The sequence below is a fragment of the Saccostrea cucullata genome, unplaced genomic scaffold (genome assembly GCF_032062105.1).
Source record: "Saccostrea cucullata isolate Sc308-1 unplaced genomic scaffold, CSIRO_AGI_Scuc_v1 ctg6814, whole genome shotgun sequence".
In the NCBI taxonomy this organism is placed as follows: Eukaryota; Metazoa; Mollusca; class Bivalvia; order Ostreida; family Ostreidae; genus Saccostrea; species Saccostrea cuccullata.
The window spans coordinates 1-12500 of record NW_026928031.1 but is presented as its reverse complement, the minus strand read 5'-3'; the positions used below and the strand labels follow the sequence as shown (position 1 = coordinate 12500).

The 12500-nt window shown below is 31.4% G+C and overlaps 1 protein-coding gene across 2 annotated transcripts; it reads right to left on the bottom strand.

The window, feature by feature from the left end:
- Positions 1-2028: 2028 nt before the first annotated feature.
- Positions 2029-12476, bottom strand: LOC134276235 (uncharacterized). 2 transcript variants are annotated; one of them, XM_062758502.1, is made up of 7 exons: positions 12312-12476; positions 10380-10694; positions 9321-9479; positions 8492-8596; positions 6638-6796; positions 4822-4926; positions 2029-3553 (listed from the first exon to the last, which is right to left on the bottom strand). In XM_062758502.1, exons 1-7 carry the CDS (start codon positions 12382-12384, stop codon positions 3438-3440), a joined length of 1032 nt encoding a protein of 343 aa, XP_062614486.1. In that variant the 5' UTR covers positions 12385-12476; the 3' UTR covers positions 2029-3437. The 2 variants fall into 2 exon arrangements, with proteins under 2 accessions (XP_062614486.1, XP_062614487.1); XM_062758503.1 differs by lacking the exon at positions 12312-12476 and adding an exon at positions 12104-12255.
- Positions 12477-12500: the final 24 nt, after the last annotated feature.

Sequence of the window (12500 nt, the reverse complement as noted above, 5' to 3'; positions counted from 1 at the left end):
TTAAGGAATGAGAATAAGGATTATCAAAAAATAATATGGTTATAACTGGTGAAAAAGTCCATGTTTTCCTGTGGCCGGGAAACCCAAAATATGTGTCAGATCAAAAAGTAAAATAGGAGGTGCACAATGGCAATATGTAATAAAGATTCTGTGAAAGTTTCATTAAATTTCATTCAGTGGTATGAGAGGAGTTGCGGATAAGAGATGGGTACCCCAAAGCGTAACAGACGGACGGACGGACGGACGGACGGAATTAACGATTACTATATACCCTCCCGCTTTTCAAGCGGGGGGTATAAAAATAAGCAATAAACAAAACAATATGTATATCCTTGATTGTGCCGTTATAATTGTCACTTGTATTGTTTTTATTCATCTTACTGTTTTAAAGGATTAAGACGTTTTATTTACTTTAAATGGATAATCAAAAACCCCCTTTGAGGAAATTTTCACAAAAATTTTGAATACGGATTTGGTGCTACATTTGAAAACAAAATTGAACTGTACTTTTACAGAAAATTGAATTAACACTTTTGTAACAGAAAATAAATTAAATTAAAATGCCTTTGCTTGTAATATTCGCCTTAAAGCGTTTTAGGTCTTCTCACTCTCTATATTAAAAACTAGAACGTGACGTTTACTTTACATAAGAAATAAACAGATGACAAAGAAGATACATGATATCTAGTTTATATAGCTTGCATGATCATGAAATTTAAAGTATGTTAAAAAGAAATCTAAGGAACATACTGTGACAAATTCTTTGCCTTTAATTTGAAACTGTCCTTATTTTTCTCATTTTACAAAAAATTTCCTCTTTCGATTATGCCCCGTGGGGATCCGGGTTAGAGTAGGTCCTCAGTACCCCCTTGTTTGTCGTAAAAGGCGACTAAATGGGGCGGTCTTTCGGATGAGACCGTGTAAACCGAGGCCCCGTGTCACAGCAGGTGTGGCACGATAAAGATCCCTCCCTGCTCAAAGGCCCTAAGTGCCGAGCATAGGCCTAAATTTGCAGCCCTTCACCGGCAATGGTGACGTCTCCAAATCAGTGAAATATTCTGGAGAGGGACGTTAAACAGTATACAATCAATCAATCAATCCTCTTTCGATTGTAATCTAAGCTGTTTTCATACTTAAAAGCAGACACAAAAATAGTGCACTTGCACCATAAAAGGTACCCTGTTTAGGTGCCTTATTTCAAAACACATTCTTAAATATTATCTATTCATTTAAAAGGAATAAACGTTATAAAACTCTTGTTCTCCTTCCTATTCTTCGAGATTTTTTTGTCACAAAATAATGCTATTAGCATGTAAAATTTCACTCTCTGTTATTCAATTTGCTTTTTAAATCAATCTCGAACTACATGAGAATTTAGAAAATCAAAATTAGCCGATAATAATGATGTTAATTTTCTTTTTACATTTTTAAAGATTGTTTTGTATTCATGTATAATGTTAATTTTGATTTTGTATTTGACCTCCTCCTAGTCATGGGATAAATAAATTCAATTGGACAATCAGACGTAACTTTGCCAACCTGTGCAATTAAACGGCCTCTTTTTCTTTCAAGAGACAAATAATTCAATTTTCTTTGTGATTTAAAACCCTCTACCCGCCCCAAGATTATGCTGCATTCAAATAGTAAAATGCACTACATATTAGTTCATACATGGAAAGAAATGTTTTTTTGGTGTTTTTAATGACTAATGGGTGTGTAGAACACATATAAACCTGTCTATTTCAAATGCACTGAGGCTTCATAACAAATACGCCAATAAGCACTTTTTAAAAATTAATTACGACAAATTAAAATATACAATATTTTTTTTGATAATACAAATTGTTGGGAAATAAAACATTCTTTATTATAACAACAATAATTTGAATTCTACAATTAACATTCCGCATTTTTTTTTTTTTTTTGATATTTATTAATTTCATAGAATTTGATAATATAATATAATATAATAAATTTTATGAATATAATAGAATTTCTTATTAAAAAAGAAACCAAACCTAACACTCATAAAAATCTAAAAATAATCATTAATATAAAACTTAAATGCTCAAAAGATATTGAAGATATTTCAAAATTTGTTCATTTTAACTGAAAAAATGGCACTTTTTCTACTCTAAGTACATCATTTTCCTTGTATTGATTTGATTGATTTGCAAATAGTAAAACATTATTTATTGATATCCATGTAATATGTAGGTAACGAAGAGTTTTCAACTTAAAAGTCCATTCAAACAATATTAATTAATACAAATCAGGAGCAGACCAAACAAAGATCTCTAATAGGTTATCAATGACAATGACAATGATTTATTCTATTAAATGTACAAACATACGTAGTAGAGATGAGGTAAGAAAAGATACAAACACATAAAAAAAGAATATAATACATGTAGAATAAACAGTACAAAATATCAGAAGTGGGATCAAGTAAGCGACCGGTCACTGGTCACACCTGCCGTCTGTTTTGTTGTTTTTTTTTTTGTCATGGTCGCGTATATAAACGAAAAAATTCCTTAAACAAATCAATGTAAATAATGACCTAACAATTAGTATGATAAACGCCTATCAGCATTTGATTAATTGAATGATTTAGACTGTATTTGCTGACAAGATCGTTGTATCCGTTATAGAACATACAAAATAATGACTTTACACGAGACTGTTCATTTTCTTTTATCATAAATACAAATGTTCGTTGTTGTTCTGTAACTCTTTTGTTGAAGTTATAAACAACAGGAATTAAAGTTCTCAAATACAATTCTGACTTGTTTATATCACATCTGTATTGGTCGTCTTAGAAGGATAATTCACGGCTTTTTAAGGCCGATTGTGTAAGTTGTCGGTCCGGAAGTATCGTTGCATTTCATTATGTTCTCTAATTCCTGTAATGGTTGGACAGTGCTATTATGTTTGGAATTTATCATTGAGTCAAATGCTGACTGACGTTTTTCATACCAATTGTTAGTCCATTATTTATACACTTGATTGACGACGGATTTTTTCCTTTCTTTCCCGATCATGACAAGGAGCGCACTGCGGGTGTGACCGGTCGGCAGGGGATGCTCACTCCTCCATTGAACCTGATCCCAACTCTGATGTTTCGGAGGTCCGTGTTTGCTCTGCTCTTTTTTGTTATATTTCATGGACTTTTGATCTTGAGTACTGTTCGTTACCTCCATATCTTTCATATAAAAGTTAAAAGGTATTTATGAACACTGATCTTTCTTTAAGAAATCTACGAACATTACAAAGACAGCATAAAGCAGGGACTCCTTGAAATTCCAGGGGCGGAATCAGGTGCTTAGACGGAATAAGCATCCCTTGTAAAACCAAACACTCCAATCTGTGAATTGAAGAGGTAGACGTACATGTAAACTTCAGTATCAAATCAATAGAAATTTCTTGGAGGAACATACTTAACAGTCATATTGCGGAAAGAGAAGCGTAAGTAGGGGAAGTAGAAAGCATCCGAAGGTAAGCACTTTGTAAGAATGTCCTAACTGTCCGCTTGTCTGGTCATCCGTGCGATTAGCTGAAAAATAAAAAAAATATTTTCTACACTTCTGATTTTAAACGAGATAACATTTGAAGGATTATATATTATGTTTATTAAAAGTGAGATAAAATTTGAAGGTTAATAAAAATTATGTTTATTAAAAAAAATCAAATTTAAAGTCATGAACAGATTTAGTGTGTAGAGCTGATTAATTAAAAGATAAAACAAATGAATCTAAAGTCAGAATATCTAGCTTCGAGTTTGAAAATTTCTGCAATTTTTATCTCTCTTATTCCTATATTCTTAAGATATTTTTTCTTAATAAAATATGTTACTTAATCAAATTGATTATTTATATGACTGATTATGGTCATACGTGTCTTATCTTTATTTTCTGATCATAAATCATAAATATAGGGTCAAAGTTCTTGTTTCACTCGTCAGATTTCATGTCGACTTGTCAGATGTTTTTATTGACTTTTAACCCAACACTTTACCCGGACACCTGATATCACCTCTGATTTAATGGAGGTTTGTATTTGCCCTGTTTCTGAATTGTATTCTTCAAATAGACTTTGATCTTGAATACCATTCCTTATCTCCATATTTCAAATCAATAAGTAGTAAATGTCATTGTCAATTCATACCATCTTATCTATTTGACATTTTTTGCGTAGAATGGATGTAATATTATTGTTCATCTGTATAGTCCAGGTGTACAGATTTTAATATTGCTTACATTTAATGTTCATGTTCATGTTTACAGATTTTTATATTGTAAACATATAATGTTTACAAATACAAACATTTTAAAGATGTAATTGTCATATACATGTTAACAGATATTTACCTTGGTTACACACCTTTTTATATGTAATGTTCATCTTAACTTATTACATTGTTTACAGTGTAACATGTTTTTTTCTTGTTTACCTGTAATGTTCGTATATACAGATATATATCTTATTTACACACTAGTAGATTGTTTACAGATAAATGCATGTACCATGTTTACATGTAATGTTGCTATTTACAGATATTTATCTTACTTGTATTTACAAACATGTACTAGTAGATTGTTTACAGATACATACCTGTACCATGTTTACATGTAAAGTTCGTATATACAGATATATATCTTATTTACATGCTTGTAGATTATTTAAAGATACTAGAACATGCATGTATCATGTTTACATGTAATGTTGGTATTTACAGGTATTTATCTTATCTACATACCAGTAGATTGTTCACAGATACAAACATATACCATATTAACATGTTATGTATTTACAGATATTTACCTTGTTTACATGTGATGTTGATGTTTACAAACTTTCCATCCATCTCACATTGTATCTCCTGCCCATACACGTATGGTAGAATTAACTGAGCACCATTAGGAAGACCTGAAAAGTTACAAATCACAATCTTTTAGTATTAAAGGAAAAAAAATATCTTAAAACATGCATTTTATACTATCCTTTCTCTGCTTTGGTCATAACTATTGTAATATTCATCTTTACGCTTTTAAAATAAATCAAGATGTGTCTGTGAAACACTAAGCACCCGGCGGCAACAAAGTTCCAAAAATATTTTAGTATACAGGTCAGAGTCAAGGTCACAATGTCATTGTCCTTGGTGTCCTATGAAAAAAAAAAAATTATTGGAGTATGCATACCGAATATAAAGTCTCTATCTCCTATGGTTCAAAAGTTAAGGCAAAAGTTCGAAAAAGCTATCTTAGCATGAAGGTCACAGTCAAGGTCACGAGATCATTTACCTTTGAGTCATTTGAAAGAGCTTAATCAGTGAAGTATGCATATACCAAATATATAGTCTTCATCTTTCATCGTTCAAGGTTATGGCGAAGGTTAAAGTTGACTACAGACAGACAAACAAACAGCTAAACAGACAGACAGGACAAAACAATATACCCTTGTGATCTATCGATCCGGGCGCATAATAAAAACATGTATTATCTGGCTAAAATAAATTTATGAGAATTAAATATAAATAATGGATACCCATGGTTTAGTTTATTAATGATAAGGCTTTGATATAAATACTGGTTACCTTTGGTTGAATGTGTTATTTATATGACTTTGATATAGATACTGGTGACATGTGCTTGACTCTGTTATTAGTCCCCTACCGGTGAAACTGGATAGATAGATATATAGATAGATACTTAGATATTTATTTGGTATACTACATATACGTTGTTACAATGTATTATTGACAATATAATTTTATGATAAAAGTTTTCACTAAACAATAGAATTAAGATAAAATATCGTCAAAAAATTTGTTTTCGAAAAACATATATATATATATATATATATATATATATATATATATATATATATATATATATATATATATATATATATATATATATATATATATATGATATGATCACATTACATTTGTATACCAAGGATAACCTATGAAAGCCAATGGGTTATTTCCAATGGGGTCCTTATACTCATACATATATATTGGATGTTAAATAAATAAAACAGAAAATTATATATACTGAGGGGATTATAGGTTTCTTTTGAATCTCTCTGTCCGTCTGCCTGTCTGTATGTCTGTTTGTCCTTTGTCTGTTAGTCTGTCTTTTTTAGATTATTTTTAACGCTTGCATGCAGATATTTATATTAGCTGATTCTTGGAATGTAAGTGCAGTTTGATGAATTAAAGTTTGAATTTGGTTCCGTGTCATTGATCTCTGACGGAATGACATTGTATTTATCCCATTTAAAAAAAATTGGATCACGATCGGGTTTCTGATGCAATAAATAAATGTTCCATACGAGCTTGTATTATATAGAGAAAGGGGAACTCGGTAGGGGACATGCATTGACCGTTTCACGGTAACTGCGGTACTGCTCTTTGCAGGGCAAAATGTGGTGAAATATGACGTAAAAGTAAATGTGAAATATACGTCATTTAATTATCTCTTAACAAAAACTTCGCCAAGTGTTATTATTTTGCCCTGAAAAAGTGTAGTACTGCAGTTACCGTGAAGGGGCTTTTTACTTATACAACACTCTCAGAATGCTTGTTCATAAGACTTTGATATAAATACTTGTATTCTTTGGCATACTCTCTTACATTTTTGTGATTTTTCCTGCCTCTTGCACGTTACCAGCATGTTTCCGGTTGTTAAGTTTTTTATCGTCATTCCATGTTTAGATAAATTGTAGGAGTTGTGTTCACAGGTTATCTGCGCATGCGTTCTGTTGCATTCGACAGTGTGTTGAAATTCAGATACTAAAACAATAGAATAATACTCTTTTACAACAAATATTCTTCAATGAAAAAAAAATGCAAACAATTAATTCAATCAAATAAATAACAAAATAAGAGGATGGTTCAGTTCAAATAACTTAACCTGTATTCAACATGTTCCACGTCACTTTTAAGAGAAACAGAATTTCATTTTAATACCAGAGACCCTTTTTTAAAAATGTACACAAAATGATCAGAGGTCTTTTTCTCCCCGCATACAAATCTCAAGAGCCCTTTCTTTGATGTTTACATGGAAAACATTTGATAGCAGCATTAACGATAGGTGTTGTATTAGTGGATATAAAATAATGATACTGTATAAACTGGAAAATTCCTTTCAGACAAAAAAACCAAACTGTTTTTGTCGTAGTTTGTGTTTCACTCGTCAGCTTTTATGTCGACTTGTCAGATCTTTTTACTGACTTTTAACGCAACCCTTTATCAAGGCACCTGATATCACCTCTGATTTATTGGAGGTTTGTGCTTGCCCTGTGTTTTCTCTGTTTCAAATTTGTATGATTTGTATGAATTCTTCAAATAGACTTTGATCTTGAATATCATTCCTTATCTCCATATTTAATTTGATAAATCAATAAACAGTAAATGTCCTTGTTTATTCATAACATCTAGTTGACATTATTTTGCGTAGAATGCATGTAATATTATTGTTCACCTGTATAGTCCAGGTTTAAAGACGTTTACATGTTTTACATGTAATGTTCATGTTTACAGTTTTTTACATTGTTTACATTTAATAATTACAAATACAAAATTATTAAGGCTGTAATGGTCATGTTTATATTTATATACCCTCTTTACCTGAAATCTTCATGTTTACAGATATTTACATGACTTTTTGTATTTCCTTTATTGGTAACATAAAATGATAAAAAAAACCATACCTACCGTTTTGAATGTAATGTTCGTGTTTACTCATTACATTGTTTTCTTAAATTCATATTTAACAGATATTATTATTGTTTACCTGCAATATTCATATTTACAGATATTTATCTTATTAACATACTAGTAGATTGTTTACAGATATATACATGTGCCATGCTAATATATAATGTTCGTATTTACAGATATTTATATATCTTATTTACATACTCGTAGATTGTTTACAGATACATACATGTACCATATTAACATATAATGTTCGTATTTACACATATTTATCTTATTTACATACTAGTAGATTGTTTACAGATACATACATGTAACATTTTAAAATGTAATTTTCGTATTTAAAGATATTTATCTTAACTTCATACTAGTAGATTGTTTATAGATACATACATGTACCATGTTAACATGTTATGTCGGTATTTACAGATAATTATCTTATTTAGATACTAGTAGATATTTTACAGATTCATAAATGTACCATGTTTACATGTAATGTTTGTATTTACAGATATTTATCTTATTTACATATACTAGTAGATTGTTTACAAATACATACATGTAACATGTTAAAATGTATTGTTCGTATTTAAAGATATTTATCTTATCTACATACTAGTAGATTGATTATAGATATATACACGTACCATGTTAACATGTAATGTTGGTATTTACAGATATTTATCTTATTTACATACTAGTAGATTTTTTTACAGATACATACATGTACCATGTTTACCTGTAATGGCCATGTTTATGGATATTTACCTTGGTTACATGTAATGTTGATGTTTATAAATTGTCCATCCATCTCACATTGTATCTCCTGCCCATACACGTATGGTAGAATTAACTGAGCCCCATTAGGGAGACCTGAAAAGTAACAAGTCACAATGTTTTAGTATTTCAGAAAAAAATATTGTGAAAAACTCGCATTTTAGACTATCCTTTCTCTGCTTTAGTCATAACTGTTGTTATATTCATCTTTACGATTTCAAAATAAAAATAAATACATGTATTATCGGGCTAAAATAAATTTATGAGAATTAAATATAAATAATGGGTACCTGTGGCTGAGTTTGTTATTTATACGACTTTGATATAAATACTAGTGACCTGTGGCTGACTGTGTTAATTATAAGACTTTGATATAGATACTGGTGACATGTGCTTGACTCTGTTATTAGTCCCATACCGCTAAAACTGAAGGGGATTATAAGTTTCTTCTGAGTCTTTCCGTCTGTTCGTTAGTCCGCTTGTCTGCCTGTCTACTTGGTTTCTTTTTTTGACGCTTGCAGGTATTTAGACGATTTTTTGGTGTGTTAGCGCATCTTGATGAGTTAAAATTCAAGTTTGAATTTGGTTCTGTGTCATTGACCTCTGACGGAATGACAAGACAATTTTGATTTATCTTAATAAAGGTTTGAAGTACGATCGGGTTGTGATGCAATGAATTAATGTTCCATACGAGCTTGTATTATATAGAGAAAAAGGGGAACCCGATAGGGGACATACATTGCTTATGCAATACTCTCAGAATGCGTGTTCATTGGACTTTGATATAAATACTTGTAACCTTTGGCATACTCTCTCATACATTTTTGTGATTTTTGCTGCCTCCAGCACGTCCCCAGTATGTTTCCAGTTGTTAAGTTTTTTATCGTCATTCCATGTTTAGATAAATTGTAGGAGTTGTGTTCACACATTATCTGCGCATGTGTTCTGTTGCATTCGACAGTGTGTTGAAATTCAGATACTAAAACAATAGAATAATACTCTTTTACAACAAATATTCTTCAACTTATCAAAAATGCAAACAAATCAATCCAATGAATAACAAAATAAGAGGGTGGTGGGAAAATTAATTCAAATAACTTAACCTGATTTCCACATCAATTTTAAGAGAAACAAAATGTCATTGTTATACGAGAGACCCTTTCTTTAAAATGTACACAAAATGACCAGAGGTCTTTTTCTCCCCGCATACAAATCTCAAGAGCCCTTTCTTTGACGTTTACATAGAAAACATTTGATAGCAGCATTAACGATAGGTGTTGTATGTTGCAACCACTATTGAAATAACGACCACTATTGATATAATTATATCAATAGTGGGTGAGAGTGCATTTCAATAGCAAACATAGTTAGTAACCACTATTGAAATACGACCACTATTGAAATAATTATATCAATAGTGGTTGAGAATGCATTTCAATAACAAATATACCGGTAGTTAGTAACTATGTTTGCTATTGGAATGCACTCTCAACCACTATTGATATAATTATTTCAATAGTGGCTGTATTTCAAAAGTGGTTACTAACTATGTTTGGTATTGAAATGCACCCTCAACCACTATTGATATAATTATTTCAATAGTGGTCGTATTTCAATAGTGGTTACTAACTATGTTTGCTATTGGAATGCATTCTCAACCACTATTGATATAATTATTTCAATAGTGGTCGTATTTTAATAGTAGTTACTAACTATGTTTGCTATTGAAATGCACTCTCAACCACTATTGATATAATTATTTCAATAGTGGTCGTTATTTCAATAGTGGTCGTTATTTCAATAGTGGTTGCAACAGAGCAGCGGTAAAGAAAATAAAAGAGAGAACGATTTACGATTTTATTTACAATGTAATACTTACTGCATGGTACCATGTATAATTCATATTCAAAGACACTTCCATTTGAGCATGTGACGCTTACTTCCAAAACGTTGTCGATGTGTGATTTATAGTCCATAGGGAAGACAACATTAAGGAGGTTGTCTTTCCCGCTGAATTGTCCACCGTTTACACATTTTCTGTTTTCACAGTGTGTGATCTCGTTTCCTCCTCTGATTTTAGCTCTAGCTCCACTGAATTCACAGGTGACATTGATGCTTACATTTAACATCTGGCCATCACATACTCCTCGTTTGAGTTCTTCTTGATTCAGAAAAAAGGATAAGCTTCCTCCAACTAAAGAAATCGTACATAATTATAATTTACATCAAGTATTTTTAAATGAATAATTGCGTGCGTGAAATGAAAAAAAAATGTCAACAACCAATATAAAAAAGTATTTTAAAAAGTCAATTCCTGAATGACAGACCATCCTCGTTAAATTGAACTCGATTGAACCAAAATTGTCGACATACGAAGGGAATCGAGATATTGAGGTTATACGAGGGATAGAGATTAGGTGGTAAAAATTTCCGAATAACATCAACATTGTCATTGTGTCAAAGCCAAAAAAGTGTATTTATGTATTACAGGCATCATTGCCTACATTTAAATCTGTTTAGCAGCAGGAAATACTATTCATATAGGAGCATAAAGATTGATTACAAATTGAACGGATTATGTTTTAAAAGATTTTTAACAGTGAAATACTATTAGTTATCCAGGTTCAATCAAGGGTGTACGGGGATTTACCCCGGGTTTTATTCCATACACCCTGAGGCCGAAGGCCGAAGGGGTGTATGGAATAAAACCCGGGGTAAATCCCCGTACACCCTTGATTGGACCTGGATAACGAATTTATTTCCTTTGAGGCCGAAGGCCGAAGGGTGTATGGAATAAAACCCGGGGTAAATCCCCGTACACCCTTGATTGGACCTGGATAACGAATTTATTTCCTTTGTACCCATCGAAATGCTTTGTTATCATCAGAATGTGTCCCAATCTAGCGATTAGATAACTACGTACTACAATGCATCGTGACGTCATGTTATTTGGTTTTTATCATAGAGAATGTATGCATTGTGACGTCACGTTTTATTTACACCCGGCTCAAGTCGGGTGCACGGATATTTACACCCGACTTTGTAACCAATCAAAGCTCGTGTTACAAGCTAGTTAGGAAATAATAGTATTTATTCATTGAATAAAAATGATATTCTGTTACAGTGTGAAAGGTTTCCAGATGATATCATTTCACAGTGTGAAAAATATCAGAAGCGCGGTGAAACTCTGGATTTTCCTTCCAATAACAAAGAATCTTGTAAAAGATACTCCTTCTTCCTTTACAAAATAAAAAAAAAAATTCTGACACATGGAATAAAACCTCCAAAAGATCCCCCATATATGTTGTTGAAATCCTTGTTAACAACGTTTTCAATTACACAACACTTAGCTATAATGTCTCAACCGCTCGACAATGACGTCATGTAGCCTTGAATTCCATTATAAAATCAAGGAAAATGGAAAATTAAAGAAAATATAGTAAACAGAAAATTCAATTTTTCCAATCGTGAAACTATAAAAAAAAATCCTGTACCACTTGTGATTTAAATTCCATATCCAACTACAAAACATATTGAATATCCTCTATATCTGCAATGTTCTGTCGTAGACAGACACTTATTTAATCAAAGAATTTTACTTACATGGACACTGTAATGACACAGGAATACTGTATAGATTATCAAATCTTTGGAATAATCAAGACTTTCTTAGATTTTGTGATTTTCTTTTCAGATGATAACAGCAAATTATCGGCACACTAATAACATGAGCAGTTACAATGAGTATGACAAAATTGACGACTATAAATTTATGTCATTTAAGTATATAACAAATAACGACTAAAACTACCTTGTACATGTTGTAGTGTTAAAAATAAAATACACTGACGAATTATCCAGCTGTCTGCATAAATAATCTGCATGATACATATGGCACACTGAATATGTCTCCTTGTCAAAGTCTTCTTAATTCGGTATTGCTATGATAAAAAAAAAGAATTAAAAAACTTTAAATGGCCCGTTTCTTTATACACTGTCA